The 15,555-nt window shown below is 38.5% G+C and overlaps 1 protein-coding gene across 1 annotated transcript; it reads right to left on the bottom strand.

Annotated features, from left to right (window-relative positions):
• Positions 1-290: 290 nt before the first annotated feature.
• LOC148123069 (olfactory receptor 7A40-like) lies at positions 291-1,220 on the bottom strand. Its single transcript, XM_087897461.1, has one exon. The coding sequence runs from the start codon at positions 1,218-1,220 to the stop codon at positions 291-293; it is 930 nt and encodes a 309-aa protein (XP_087753587.1).
• Between the last annotated feature and the right edge of the window lie 14,335 nt (positions 1,221-15,555).

The following is a 15,555-nucleotide window of genomic DNA, read 5'->3' as shown; positions in this document are numbered from 1 at the left end:
CATCAAGTTCAGTTTATTCTAAAGTACCAGCACAAGTCATGGCTATGTAAAATAAATGAGAATCTACAGATTGCCTCTAACATGACACTAGGCAGACTACTGGAAAATAACATACAACAGAGAAGAAAAAGCTTGCTAACGATGCTACAGAAGACCAGAAAAGCCATCAAAAAAAAATCAAAACCCTAGGGGAAAAGTGGAAAGAGAAAAATCTCTGGAGTTATTTGATTGGCGTTGTGATGCCTGTATTTGCTGCCCAGACATTATGCACTTCATGACGCATGTCTCCTTCATGGCTTCCTTCTGAAGAGTCTTCTGAGAGCTCTCATCAGGTCCTTATTCCTCAGACTGTAGATGAAAGGGTTCAGCATGGGGGTGACCACACTGTACATCACAGATGCTCGTGCAGTTGACTGTGAGTTTTGGGTAACAGAAGAACTAAAGTACACACCCAAGAGTGTAGAATAGAACAATGAAACAACTGTGAGATGAGATGCACAGGTGACAAATGCTTTGTACTTCCCCTGTGATGATGAGATTGCACGAATGGAGGAAACTATCTTAGAATAAGAGTAAAGGATGCCAGCCAGAGGACCACCTCCCACCAGTACAGCTCCAAAGAACATCACCATATCATTAGGGAAAGTGTCATTACAGGCAAGTAGAACCAGTTGATAAAGCTCACAAACAAAGTGGGGGATTTTCAAGTCAGTACAGAAAGACAGCCGCAATGCCATTGAACTCTGTAGCAAGGAATTCAAGACTGTTGTGACCCAGGACCCAAGAACCAGCAACCCACAGAGGTGGCGGTTCATGATGACTGTATAATGCAGAGGGTGACAGATTGCCACATATCGGTCATAGGCCATCACGGCTAGAAGAAAGTTATCCAAAATTCCAAACAGTATGAAAAAGTACACCTGGGAAATACAGCCTTCATATGTAATCTCCTTGTTCTGTGTCTGAATATTCACTAGCATCTTTGGGATGCTAACAGAGGTAAAACAAATGTCAGCAAAGGACAGGTTAGAGAGGAAAAAGTACATGGGCGTGTGTAGCCTGGAATCTGTAACTGTGGCAATGATAATGAGCAGGTTCCCAAGCAGAGTGGCCAGGTACATGAACAAAAACAGTCCAAAAAGGAATGGTTGCCATAGAGGATCTTCTGAAATTCCCAGGAGAATAAATTTCAAAGTTTGTGTGTCATTTTTCAACTCCATATAGCTAAATAGCAAAAAAGGGAAAAGTAACCTTATGGAATTACATTATTATCTATAACATTATGCAATATTGAACAGAAAAACTATAGTTTATACTATAGTACATACAGTATACTATATACATATATGTTTATACATATAGTACACATAGCATACAGTAGTTCCTGTTTTGTGTCCAAGTGTAGAGCTTTTTACAGCAGTCTCTGGTATAATTCATTTCCAACTTCTCTCTTACTCTAAGCGTTTACCCAAGAAGACTTGTAATACAAATGTTTCCAATGAATTCTTTATTTCAGTTGGGAAATACACTTTAATATGGGTCATGTTCCACATATACCCTTGAGAGTATATTTTACTATGACCATTTCTACCCAGTGATTAATTAAATATAATGCATTAGCTTCATGAGCAAAGACAGAGACACATTTTATTTTTAAAACCGTCTCCAGGGGTAATATTGTCTAATTATCTCTGGTGGTTCCTGAGAGACAGAAGGGGAGAAAAACTTTCTTAATTCTGACTGCACTTCCAACCCAGTCACATTCCTCGAGGCGTCACAAGAACAATAAGCCATCAAAGCCAAGCGCTCAGAAGTAAAGCTGTTTCATCACTTTGGTTCACACATCCTCACAGACTGAGCTTCCATTTGGTGACAAAATGCAAAGGGAAGAGAACCGCATATGTGAAGTCTAAGAAATTTTTCCTGCTACATTCAAGGTCAATTTAAATTTTAACTTACACATAGGAATTGAATCTGTTGAATTATACAATATATCTATAGTTCTATATACCTTTATACATAACATAATAACCAAGTCTAGATAATCTATATGTCTACCCCCAAGAATTCCTGTGGTTCAAGCTTTCAAAATATTCTACATACTGTGAAGTTTATGGCACAGTAGCTACAGTCATTGTGGTGCATAAAGCAGGGCACAATCTCCTTCATGTCTCGATGTGACTTCCTGTCTTACTATTCACATTTCCCTCTCCCTCAGCTCTTATTTATTGGCCTCTGAAAATTCTGATCTGCTCAGTTTTGTGATAAAAATGTCCTAGGATTCACAGGGAAACATCAGTGTGTTTAGTTCTCTGGCACACACCAGATATAGAAAGACAAATACCAATAATTTAGCAAGTGAACAATAGCAGATTAGACATCTGTTATTGCATAGAGTATATTTTCTGTCTTAATCTGAACTTTCAAAATTTATCTCTTTGAATAAATAGCACAGGAGCACTGTAATTATGGCTACTGTCTTCAAATTCTACAAACAAATGCTGTGTTATAATTACTACATTATATTAAGTCCTGGACCCACCAGCACTGCTCTACCTTTTACACTAAACCAAGTGCTGGATGTGCCTGACCCCTGAGGGCATTGCACCCTATGCACATCTATTACAGTGTCGTTTGTGTTGAAGTTGTATTTAAAGATCCAAATGAGAAGTATCCTGTTTTATTCTCATTTCAGTATTCACAGTTGACCAAACATATTTGCATTATTTGGAATAAGGGTTTTAAAGAAGATATTATGTAACAAAAAATAGTGGCAGAAAAATACGGTCAGATTTAACTAATTCATGTTAAAACATTTGGATTAAACAAACTAAATGGAACATCAACAAATGTTTCCAAGAGAAATTCATAACTTAATTGGAAGTGACCTAATAATAAATAAATGCTATATTGTTTCTTCAACATTGTGGTACATAGTACATACTCAGTAGCTGTTTTAATTAATTGGAAATCGAGTCTCAGTGTAGTTAGAAATGTAACACATGTTGATGTGTTATTTAAACTCAGCTATATAGCCTATCTTTTCCATTTTTAAAAATTATATCACTTTGTCTCTTCTTTTAACTTTTTCTAATCCTTCCCATGTCTTCTTCTTCTCACTCCCTCCCAGAATCATGACCTTTTTCTTTGTCATTATTACATACGCCATTATATGGGGGGGGGCAGAGTAATAGATATCCATATATACATTGATGTAGAAATACAACCTGCTGAGGCTGTTTAGTGTTGCCTCTAGTCATGTGACTTCAATAGGGGATGTTTGCAATAGAAACTTAAATATTTAAATAAAACTTTAAAATATGGCTTTCAGTCTAGAGTAAGACGATACCAGTCCTCTAGCTAACATACTACAAAAGGTCAAAATAAAAACTGTGTGAAAACAAACCATACATTTTGAAAGAACCCTACATATAGATTTGGGGGACAAGCTTATCTACAATGCTGCAAAAACTCAGTAGTAAGAAGAGAGAACCATTTAACAAAACAGAAAAAGCCAAAAGTAAAAACTACTTGGGAAGACTCATGGCCTAAGTTTAGTATAAGCTAATCAAACTGTTTTTTCATCTCAGAAATAAGGAGCATCCTCATTTTCACTGTGTTCCTCCACAGTTCATAGGATGCCTCTCTATCTAGCAAATTGACTATAGAGACTCTTAGATGGAGGTTTCACTTGAAGAAAACTTGCTTCTTCAGATGGCTGTATCAAATGATTAGTCAGGCAAGTTTTAAGCGGCTGCTGACAACTGCAGCCTCCTGGATAAGTCACTTTACGTGTCCTTGCTTTTGATCTCTGTCTCATTTCTGTCACAGCTGCTGAGACCTCAGACTCACCTGGATAGGGCTTCTGGGTGAAAAGACACTGATTAGAAATCTAATTTTCTCCCTGATGGCTGCAAATGAGGACTGAAGATAGTTTTAAGACAGCTGGGAGGAGTCATGTATCAATTTCCAAATTAGGTGAATTTGCTAGAGAAAACAGAAATGCTCTGTCCACAGTGAGGTCGCAGTGTGGAGGCAAAGGCTGGGGAGATATTGAAAACTCTCTATACCTGCACATTATATACACTATTCCCTCTTGCCATCTCCAATCCTGATTACATCATTTTCCTAGGGGACTATGCTCTTCACAGAAATGAGTTTTTCTTGTGAAGTCTCTGTTCCCAAGACACCTGATTAAATGTCATATGAATCAGACTTGATTTATTCATCTCTATGTGCTTTTCTACCTTCCAAAACATAACTACTAAGACCATGACATAACTCTGGCCGAATGTTTGCTTCATATTTCTTTTGTCTCTCTTCTGGTGCTTATATCTTGTAATGAATAGGTCTCATGTGTCCTTCAAAGCCTTGACGTGGTTTGGGTATACAACTGTTTATATATCCATGAATTTTATTGTTCTTTTCTAAAACAAAGGCAAGACTCATGATGTTTTGACCAAATTATGATCACAAAAGTCCTTGACTTCATTGTCCCCATTACAAAACAATTACAATATTTAATAGTCTGGAAAAGAAAACACTATGAAGACTATGAAGACTAACATTAGATTCATGGAACTAAATGAAATCACAGTATGTTGAACTTCTACTGATTCAATTTACCATTTCAGAGAGCCAGATTTTTAGATTTGTTTATTCTTTGTATTATCTTCACTTGTATTTTCTTACTTTTCCCTATTATTTTTGCTTTCTCTTCCTATCTACTGTATTTGGACTGGATTTGTTCTTCTTTTTCCAAATTCTTGAGTTGCATCATCAAGTTATTTATTTTTGCCCTTATTGTTTTTAATAATGGAACATTCTGTTTTGCTTCCCTCTCATGGCTGTTTTTGTGCCCCAGAGGTTTTCTTGTGCTGGTTTTATTTTATTTCAGTTCCAGTAATCTTTATATTTCTCTCTGTATTTCTTCTATGACTCATTCATCATCATGTTGTTCAATATTTAAGAGTTTGTTTGATTACTAGAGATTCCTTTGCTATAGATGTAAGTTTATTGCATTGTGGTCAGAAAACAGAATTATTTCAATTTTTCTGAATTTGTTAACATTCAGAGTCAGATTTTAACTAAACTAGAGTTACATCCATTTCCTTTTCCTTTTCTTCCACCAGCTCCATTCAGAGACCCTCCCTTCAACACATGCCATACACCTCATTCTCAATTTTATAGTCTATATTTCATTGATTATCATTATCATTACATATATTTTTATGTGCACAGATATATAAATACAACTGCTGAATTTATTGCTATTTGTGTGTATGTGTTTTTAGAGCTTACTGTTGTATATCAGATCAACAATACGGGTCTCTTCTATGGGAGAGGTTAATTTGTCCTCTCTCAGCTGGTATTTGTTATCTGAAGTTCTTTGGTTATGGGTGTAGCACAGCCATATCTGGTGAGAATACAAAAGTCATAAAGCCAGCACAGCTGCCCTCTCTTTCTCCCCTCCCCCTGGGGCCACAAGATCTCCCCAGAGCTGCTCCCTGGCACTCTGAGCCTGGGCTGTGGGCTCAGCCGGGCAGGGGCAGTTCCTGTGCTCTGAGAGCCTGTCTGACAGGCAGGCCCTGAATCACCTCAGCCACATTCCTGGCCAGCAAGAGACAGTGATCTTCTATCAGACATCCATTGGAGGAGGGGTGAGTTGCTCCTGGCCCAAGGACTTCGGCTAGGAGGAATTCAGACTTTTCCCACCACCCTCGACTTTCTGGTTGCCCTGCAGTGGTGGCTATACCCTGCTGAGCTCTCCCGAATCCCATCCCAGCCCTCATCCAGGTACACCTCCCTCTCTTTCTCCCCTCCCCCTGGGGCCACAAGATCTCCCCACAGCTGCTCCCTTGCGTGCTGGGACGGGGCTGTGAGTGCAACCCGGCACGAGGGAGTGCCTGTGCTTCAATAGACTGCCTAAAGAAAGGTAGACATTCTGTCAGTGAAGTCCCTGCTCAACAAGGGAACCTGACCTGGTACCAGAAGATCCAATATAGAGCAGTTGAGGGAAAAGATGGGCAGACACCAAGGCAAGAACTCCTCCAACAATCTAAAAAACAACATGAAATCACCAGATCCCAACGACCCTACAACAGAAGGACTTGAACCTCTTAATTCAGAAGAATTGGAAAAAAATGCCATGATGAAAGCAATAGAGTCCCTTAAACAGGATATGAATAATTCCCTTAAAGAACTGGATGAGAAGTACAACAAAAGGATTGAAGAAATGAGTAAAGAAATGGATGAGAAATATAACAAAAAGTTTGAAGAAATGAGTAAATCCGTGAGTGATACCCTGAGAAACCAAGAAAAAACAATCAAACAGGTAATGGAAACAGTTCAAGAATTGAAAACTGAAATGGAGGCAATGAAGAAAACATAAAACGAGGGCCGGCTGGATATTGAAAATCTAGGTAAACGAACAGAGACTACAAAATCAAGTATAACCAATAGGATACAAGAGATGGAAGAACGAATCTCAGAGTCTGAAGATACCATAGAGAAAAAAATGCTCAGATCAAAGAAATCAGCAAATCCAACAAATTCTCATCACAAAACATTCAAGAAATCTGGGACACAATAAAAAAACCAAATCTAAAAATAATAGGGATTGAAGAAGGAGAAGAACTGCAGATCAAAGGCCCAGAAAATATATTCAACAAAATTATAGAAGAAAACTTTCTCAACTTAAAGAATGATATTCCTATGAAGGTTCAAGAAGCATACAGAACACGAAATAGACTTGATCAAAAAAAAACATCCCCTCGCCATATAATAATCAAAACACAAAACATCCAGATTAAAGAAAGAATATTAAGAGCTGCAAAGGAAAAAGGTCAAGTAACTTATAAAGGTAAACCGATCAGACTTACACCAGACTTCTCTATGGAAACCATGAAAGCCAGAAGTTCCTGGGTAGAGGTACTGCAGAAATTAGAGACCATGGATGCAAACCCAGACTACTATATCCAGCCAAGCTATCATTCACTGTCAATGGAGAAAACAAAATATTCCAGGATAAGAACAAATTTAAACAATTTGTAGCCACAAACCCAGCCTTACAGAAAGTAATAGAAGGAAAATCACAACCCAAGGAATCCAACATCGCCAACACTGCCTACAATAACTCAGACATCTAGCGACCCTTCACGAGTTTAACTAAAAGAAGGGACACATACAAACTCTATTAAACAAACAAACAAAAAATCATAATAACCGGAGTCAACAACCACTGGTCATTAATATCACTTAATATTAATAAACTCAATTCACCTATAAAAAGGCACAGACTAAGAGATTGGATACGAAAACAGGATCCAACATTCTGCTGTTTACAAGAAACACACCTCAACCACAAAGACAGACATCTACTCAGAGTAAAGGGTTGGGAAAAGGTTTTTCAAGCAAAGGGACCTAAGAAACAAGCAGGTGTAGCCATTCTAATTTCCAACAAAATTGACTTCAAACTAAAATCAATCAGAAGAGATGGAGACGGACATTTTATACTCATAACAGGAACAATTAACCAGGAGGAAGTCTCAATCCTGAATATCTATGCCCCTAATATAAAACCTCCTACTTATGTAAAAGAAACACTTCTAGAACTCAAGGCAGTCATCAATCCACAGACACTAATAGTAGGAGACTTCAACACTCCTCTCTCACCAATGAACAGGTCAATCAGACAGAAATCCAGCAGAGAATTAAGAGAATTATTAGAGGTATTGAATCAAATGGACTTAACAGACATCTATAGAACATTCCACCCAAATAGGAAAGAATATACCTTCTTCTCTGCTGCTCATGGAACCTTCTCGAAAATTGACCACATACTCGGTAACAAAGCAAACTTCCACAGATACAAAAAAATATTAGTAACCACCTGTGTCTTATCAGACCACCATAGATTAAAGTTAGAATTCAACAAAAATGCTACCCCCAGGATGCCAACAAATGCATGGAAGTTGAACAGTCAACTACTGAATCATCCTTTGGTCAAGGAAGAAATAAAGAAAGAAATTAAAGTCTTCCTTGAATTTAATGAAAATAAAGACACAACATACTCAAACCTATGGGACACTATGAAAGCAGTGCTAGGAGGAAAGTTCATAGCACTAAGTGCCCAATTAAAGAAAACGGAGAAAGCACACATTGGAGACTTAACGAAAGCTCTAGAAAAAAAAGAAGCTGATTTGCCCAGGAGGTCTAGAAGACTGGAAATAATCAAACTGAGGGCTGAAATCAACAAAATAGAAACAGAGAAAACAATCCAAAGAATCAATGAATCAAAAAGCTGGTTCTTGGAGAAAATCAACAAGATTGACAAACCCTTATCCAAACTAATCAAACGGCAGAGAGAGAACTTGCAAATTAATAAGGTCAGAAATGAAAAGGGGGACATAACCACAGACATAGAGGAAATTCAGAGAATCACTAGATCTTACTACGAAAATTTATTTGCCACAAAGTTGGAAAATGTAAAAGAAATGGACATTTTTTTAGATAAGTACCATATACCAAAGTTGAACCAAAACCAGCTGAACAATCTAAATAGACCTGTCAGTCGTGAAGAATTAGAAGCTGTTATCAAAATTCTCCCTACCAAAAAAAGTCCTGGACCAGATGGTTTCAATGCAGAATTCTACCAGAACTTCCAGGAAGAGCTAATACCTATACTCCTTAATGTATTTCACAATATAGAAACAGAAGAGTCATTGCCAAACTCTTTTTATGAAGCTACAGTTACCCTGATACCAAAACCACACAAAGACACAACCAAGAAAGAGAATTACAGACCAATCTCACTCATGAACATTGACGCAAAAATACTCAATAAAATACTGGCAAACTGAATCCAAGAATACATTAGAAAAATCATCCATTATGATCAAGTGGGCTTCATCCCAGAGATTCAGGGTTGGTTCAACATACGCAAATCTATCAATGTAATCCATCATATAAATAAACTGAAAGAAAAAAAACATATGATCATTTCATTGGATGCTGAGAAAGCATTTGACAAAATTCAACACCCCTTTATGATAAGGGTGTTGGAGAGATTGGGTTTACGAGGATCATACCTGAATATAATAAAAGCAATATATAGCAAACCGACAGCTACCATCAAATTGAATGGAGAGAAACTCAAAGCCATTCCACTAAAATCAGGAAGAAGACAAGGCTGTCCACTCTCTCTATACCTCTTCAATATAGTGCTTGAAGTTCTAGCAATAGCAATAAGACAACATAAAGGAATCAAGGGGATTCGAATTGGAAAGGATGAAGTGAAACTTTTGTTATTTGCAGACGATATGATAGTGTACATAAGCGACCCCAAAAACTCTACCAAAGAACTCCTACAGTTGATAAACACCTTTAGTAATGTGGCAGGATACAAGATCAACTCCAAAAAATCGGTTGCCCTCCTATACACAAAGGACAAAGAAGCAGAGAGGGAAATCAGAGAAACATCACCTTTCATGATAGCCACAAATAGCATAAAATATCTTGGGGTAACTCTAACCAAGGAAGTGAAAGACCTATTTGACAAGAACTTTAAGTCCTTGAAGAAAGAAATTGAGGAGGATACCAGAAAATGGAAAGACCTCCCCTGCTCTTGGATTGGGAGAATCAACATAGTAAAAATGGCAATTCTACCAAAAGCAATCTATAGATTCAATGCAATTCCCATCAAAATCCCACCAAACTTCTTCACAGACCTTGAGAGAACAATAATCAAGTTTATATGGCAAAACAAAAAACCCAGGATAGCCAAAACAATCTTATACAATAAAGGAACTTCTGGAGGCATTACCATCCCTGACTTCAAACTCTATTACAGAGCAACAGTGTTGAAAACAGCTTGGTATTGGCATAACAACAGAGAAGTAGACCTACGGAATCGAATAGAAGACCCGGATATTAACCCACAAACTTATGAACACCTGATTTTTGACAAGGGAGCTAAAGGTATACAATGGAAGAAGGATAGCATCTTTAACAAATGGTGCTGGCATAACTGGATGCCAACCTGTAGAAAAATGAAAATAGATCCATATCTATCACCATGCTCAAAACTCAGGTCCAAATGGATTAAAGACATCAACATTAATACGACCACTTTGAACCTGATAGAAGAGAAAGTGGGAAGTAGTCTACAAGATATAGGCACAGGAGACCACTTCCTAAGCAGAACCCTAGGAGTGCAGACAATAAGAGAAACAATGAATAAATGGGACCTACTGAAACTGAGAAGCTTCTGTAAAGCAAAGGACACTGTCAGTAAGACAAAAAGGCTACCTTCCGACTGGGAGAAGATCTTCACAAACCCCTCATCAGACAAAGGTCTGATCTCCAAAATATACAAAGAACTCAAGAAACTAGACACTAAAACCCTAATTAACCCAATTAAAAAATGGGGTACTGATCTGAACAGAGAATTCACAACAGATGAATTTCGAATGGCCAAAAGGCACTTAAGGTCATGCTCAACTTCCTTAGCGATCAGGGAAATGCAAATCAAAACAACTTTGAGATATCATCTTACACCTGTCAGAATAGCCAAACTCAAAAACACCACTGATAGCCTATGCTGGAGAGGATGTGGAATGAGGGGAACACTCATCCATTGTTGGTGGGAATGCAAACTCGTGCAGCCACTGTGGAAATCAGTGTGGCGGTTTCTCAGGAAACTGGGAGTCAACCTCCCTCAGGACCCAGCAATTCCACTCTTGGGAATATACCCTAGAGATTCCCTAACATACTGCAAAAGCAATTGTTCGACTATGTTCATAGCAGCACTATTTGTAATAGCCAGAACCTGGAAGCAGCCTAGGTGCCCCTCAATAGAAGAATGGTTAAAAAAGGTGTGGAACATATACACATTAGAGTTTTACTCAGCGGTAAAAAACAATGACATCTTGAATTTTTCATGCAAATGGGTGGACATAGAAAACGCTTTACTGAGTGAGGTAAGCCAAACCCAAAAAGAGGAACACGGTATGTATTCACTCATAAGTGGATTCTAACCATAATTAAAGGTCTTTGAGCCTATTATTCGTGATCCTAGAGAAGCTAAATAAGAAGATGAACCTGATGAAGATTATTTAGCTATCTGCCAGGAGGTAGGAAATAGACAAGAGTCCCAGGTAACCTCGGGTGCATGGTGGGAGTGGGAGGGTTGTTGGAAGGGGAGACGGTTAGAAAGAAGGGAGTAGGGGAGGAATGGGCAAAGCTCGGTGGACCGGGATGTGGGGGAGGGAGGAAGGATGAATATGGGATCAGGGAAGAATATAGTTCAACTAAGGGAGTCATTTTTGGGATTACAGGAGACTTGATTATATATGGGATCCCAGGTCCAAGGAGAGATCCCCAGATTGTTCTCTGGACAGAGGAGAGGGTGCCTGAACCGGCCTTGGCCCATAACCATACTGATGAATATTTTGCTTATCACCATAGATCCTTCATCTGGAGATGGATGACGATACAGACGGAGACCCACATTGGAGCACCGGACTGAGCCCCCCAAGGTCCAAATGAGGAGCAGAAGGACGAAGAAAATGAAAAAAGAAATAAGGACTGCGAGGGATGCTATCACCCACTGATACAAGGGGACGGATCTAATGAGAGCTTACCAACGCCAGTTGGACTGGGACTGAACGAGCATGTGATCCAACCAGATTCTCTGAATGTGACCGGATTCTCTGAATGTGACTAGCCCGGAGTCTTTCTGAAAAGCCATTGACAATGACACTGGGACTTGTTTCCTCTGCATATACTGGATTTTGCGGATCCAGTCTGTTTGGATTCTCACCTTCCTGGACCTGGAGGGAGGGGGAGGAGCTTGAACTTCCCACAGGGCAGGAAACCCTGTCTGCCCTTAGGGATGAAGAGGGAGGAGGAGAGGGAGTGGGAGGAGTGGGAGGGTGTTGGGAGGTGGGGCGGAAATGGAAACTTTTATAATTTAATAAAATTACTTTAAAAAAAAAAGCCAGCACAGCTGTTTCACAAAGATCCAGCAAAGCTTGGCCACATGAAAACCTCCATGCCCTCTTTGGTTTTCATTTCTACCTGTTGCAAACTTGAGAGACTTTTAATATCTACAAAATTTGGAAATATTGGATTGATGAAAATTTTATTATTAATCATTTATACCTTCTCCCAGAAATGCTATTTCTAAGCTACCTCAGGACAGTCCTGAGCAAACTATCCCCCCTCCCATTTTAGGGTGATATCCTTATCTTGAAGGTCTTCCTTATGCCTTGGATGTTGTGGCACACATAAAGAAGCCAGAGGTCTCTTTATAGAGCTATGAGACATTTTTTGAAACATCTGTCTCTGTGCTTACTCAGGAACAAAATAATCAAAACAAAGCAAACGTAAACAGGTCAACAAGATTCAGTGGGCTAGAGGAGTTGGCTGCAGTTTAGAGTACAAGCCCCTTCCCAGTATACACTCAGGCAACTACATGGGATCTACAATAACAAAGTTAGATTAGCTGAAGTTACCTCTGTCCTACACGCAGACTTATACTGAAGGGCAAAGAATGATGTAGAAAGATGACAAAATGTTCTGTAAAGATATAAAATGTAAACATTATATTAAGCCAGAATTTGAATACTAACTGCAGCAGATGTGACCTGAGGACATTTATTGGGCATTCTGACCATTAAGAGTTAATAATACACTACTTGGGACATGGCACCATGCCCACAATGGCTTAAAACTGTTGGACAAATGTACTTGTAGCCAAAGAAGCATCCAGCCTGAGAACAACTTGTCATAAGCTCTAGATTCTTAAAAATTGGGTTATGAGGTTAATAAGCAAAAATGATAACTGTTTGTCAATGATGTCAAAACTTAAGGGAAAATATTTAGAAATGATAACTCTGTTTTGTCACAGTTTATTAATGATGACTAAAAAATGAGCAAAAGGAAGTGAAACACATGCCCAAAAACAAAAATGACATGATCTATGTTCTGGAACAACATGAATGTATCACTACTTACTAAATTCTGTATAAATAAAGAAGCACTCTGGCTGCTAGTCAGCCAGACTGCAAGATTCTCCCAACCATCACGGCCTGACTCCCTCCCTCCCTTGGTAACTCTTTATGTCCTTTGCTGGGACCAGTCCACTACTGGGGATGGCTCCAGGCATGGGTGAGAACTTATGATATTTCCCCCCCATTCCACATAAGCATGTATATTGATATTGTCATTGTTCTGGTCTTGTTTATAGAGTCATTTCTCTTTCACAGAAGACTTCCTGGTACTTAGGCTATTAAACTTTTTAACACCTTTTTCCATGATGTTCCCTGCTACGGGACAATGGTCTTGTACTCTGAAGATTTGTCACTTGTACTGGTTTAATAAAATGTTCATTGACCAGGAGCCAGGAAGGAAGTATAGACGGGGCAACAAGAACAGGAGAATTCTAGGAAGAGGAAGGGTTTAGTCTGCAGTCATCACCCAGACACAGAGAAGCAAGTTGAGAATACTTCACTGATAAAAGGTGACAAGCCACAAGGCTAACACAGACAAGAATTATGGGTTAATTTAAGATGTAAGAATTAATTAATAAAAATATTGAGCAAATAGGCCAACCAGTTTATAACTACTGTAGGCCTCTGTATGTTTCTTTGGGACTGAACAACTGTGGGACTGGGCAGGACAGAAACCTCTGTCAACAGTTCTCTGAGTCAGAGATGTAAGAACTACGATGTAAATACATTTATTTGAACTGGAATTTCCACTCTGCATTGTCTCCAGGTGTGGTCCTCTGTGATGATCTCCATTGTTATAAACAGAAGCTTCTTTGGATAAGGGTGGTAGATACACTTATTTAAGGTATAAGAACAAAATCTAGAATTGTGCTGGTCTAGTAGATTTGTTTCTAAGATCCATGACCTCACTAGCTCTGGATATAGGGCTAGGTGTCTAGTACCAGACATGATTTGCATCCTGTTGAGAAATTCTTGCATTTAATTAGGCAGTTGGTTGCCACCAACATATGATTATCATTGATTGCACTATATGAATATTTAGCCATATTGTTCATTGTTTCATTCATAGGTTCCTAAGCTGGTTAGGAGGATCACTTGACTTCCTGGCACAGCCATGCACATTAGCTCCACTTATTCTAAATATAGTATTGGAAACCCTAGCCAGAGCAATAAGGAAAAAAATAAGAAATTAGAAGCGTACAAATAGGAGTCTAATAAGAATGTCAGGCGGTGGTGGCACACACCTTTAAAGCTAGCACTTAGCAGACAGGGGCAGAGGCAGGTGGATATCAGTGAGTCTGAAGCCAGGCTGGTCTACAAAGTGAATTACAATACAGCCAGGACTGTTACACAGAGATGTTCTGTCTCAAGGGATAAAAAAAAAGAAATTAATTTTTCCCAATTTGCAGATGATAAGATATTATACATAAGAGACAACAAAAATCCCACCAAAAAAATTAGATAAATTCACCAAAATGGCAGGGTAAAATACCAACTTGAAAAAAATCAATAGATTTTCTATATACCACCAACAAGCACTGAGAAAGAGATCAGAGGCACACACTCATTTACAATAGCATCAAAGACAGTAAAATGCCTTGGAATAGACCTAACAATGAATGTGAAAGACTTTCACAAGGAAAACTTTAAATTTATAAATAAATAGATTGGAAAAGACACTGAAAAGGGGAAAGACATCCAGTGTTTATGGATTTAAAATTAATATTGTGAAAATGACTCTTCTAACAAAACCAACCAAATAGAGATTGAATGCAATATAAATTAAAATACCTACAACATTCTGACAGAAATAGACAAAACATTCTAAAATTCACATGGAACCAGAAAATACCTCAGATAACCAAAACAAGTCTAATTAAAAAAATAATAATATTGGAGGAGTCACCATTCCATACTTCAAGATATTCTATAGAGCTAGTGCAGTAAAATCAAATGTAGTATTGGCCCCAAAACCTGCACAAATCACAGGAATAAAACACAAGGCTAAAACATGAGTACTTACAAGCACAGCCATCTTCTATGTAACAAAAAGGCAAAAGAATCAAAACAAACAAACAAAATAACCACACACTGGAGAAAAGACAGCATCTTCCACAATGGTTCTGGGGAAACTGGATGTCTATAGTTGGAAGATTTATATCAGATCCCTATCAACCACCCTACACAAAACTTATTTCCAAGTGTAGCCAAGACCTAATTTGAATCCTGAAACATTAAAACTTCTAGAAAAAGCAAAGGTCATACCCTACAAAATAGTGCTGCAGGAAAGGACTTTCTTTGCTGGATCCCATTTGCCCAGAAATTAAAACCAACAATTAACAGCTAACAAAAATCATCTGAGTGAAAAAGAGGCCCTCAAATTGGGATAGTATTAAGAAACAAATATAATAAATAAATAATCTTCCTGAAGGTTAGAGAGAAGGGAGCAGGGGAGGAATGGGAAATGCTCGGGGGACTGGGAGGGGGGGAGGGAGGAAGGATAGATATGGGTTCAGGGAAGAATATATCTCAACTATGGAAG

Source organism: Myodes glareolus, chromosome 2 (assembly GCF_982192425.1).
Source record: "Myodes glareolus chromosome 2, mMyoGla1.1, whole genome shotgun sequence".
NCBI lineage: Eukaryota > Metazoa > Chordata > Mammalia > Rodentia > Cricetidae > Myodes > Myodes glareolus.
This window is presented reverse-complemented; position numbering and strand designations above follow the sequence as displayed.

Coding starts and splice junctions, on each gene's coding strand:
- LOC148123069 (XM_087897461.1), bottom strand. CDS start 1,220: ATGGAGTTGAAAAATGACACACAAACTTTGAAATTTATTCTCCTGGGA.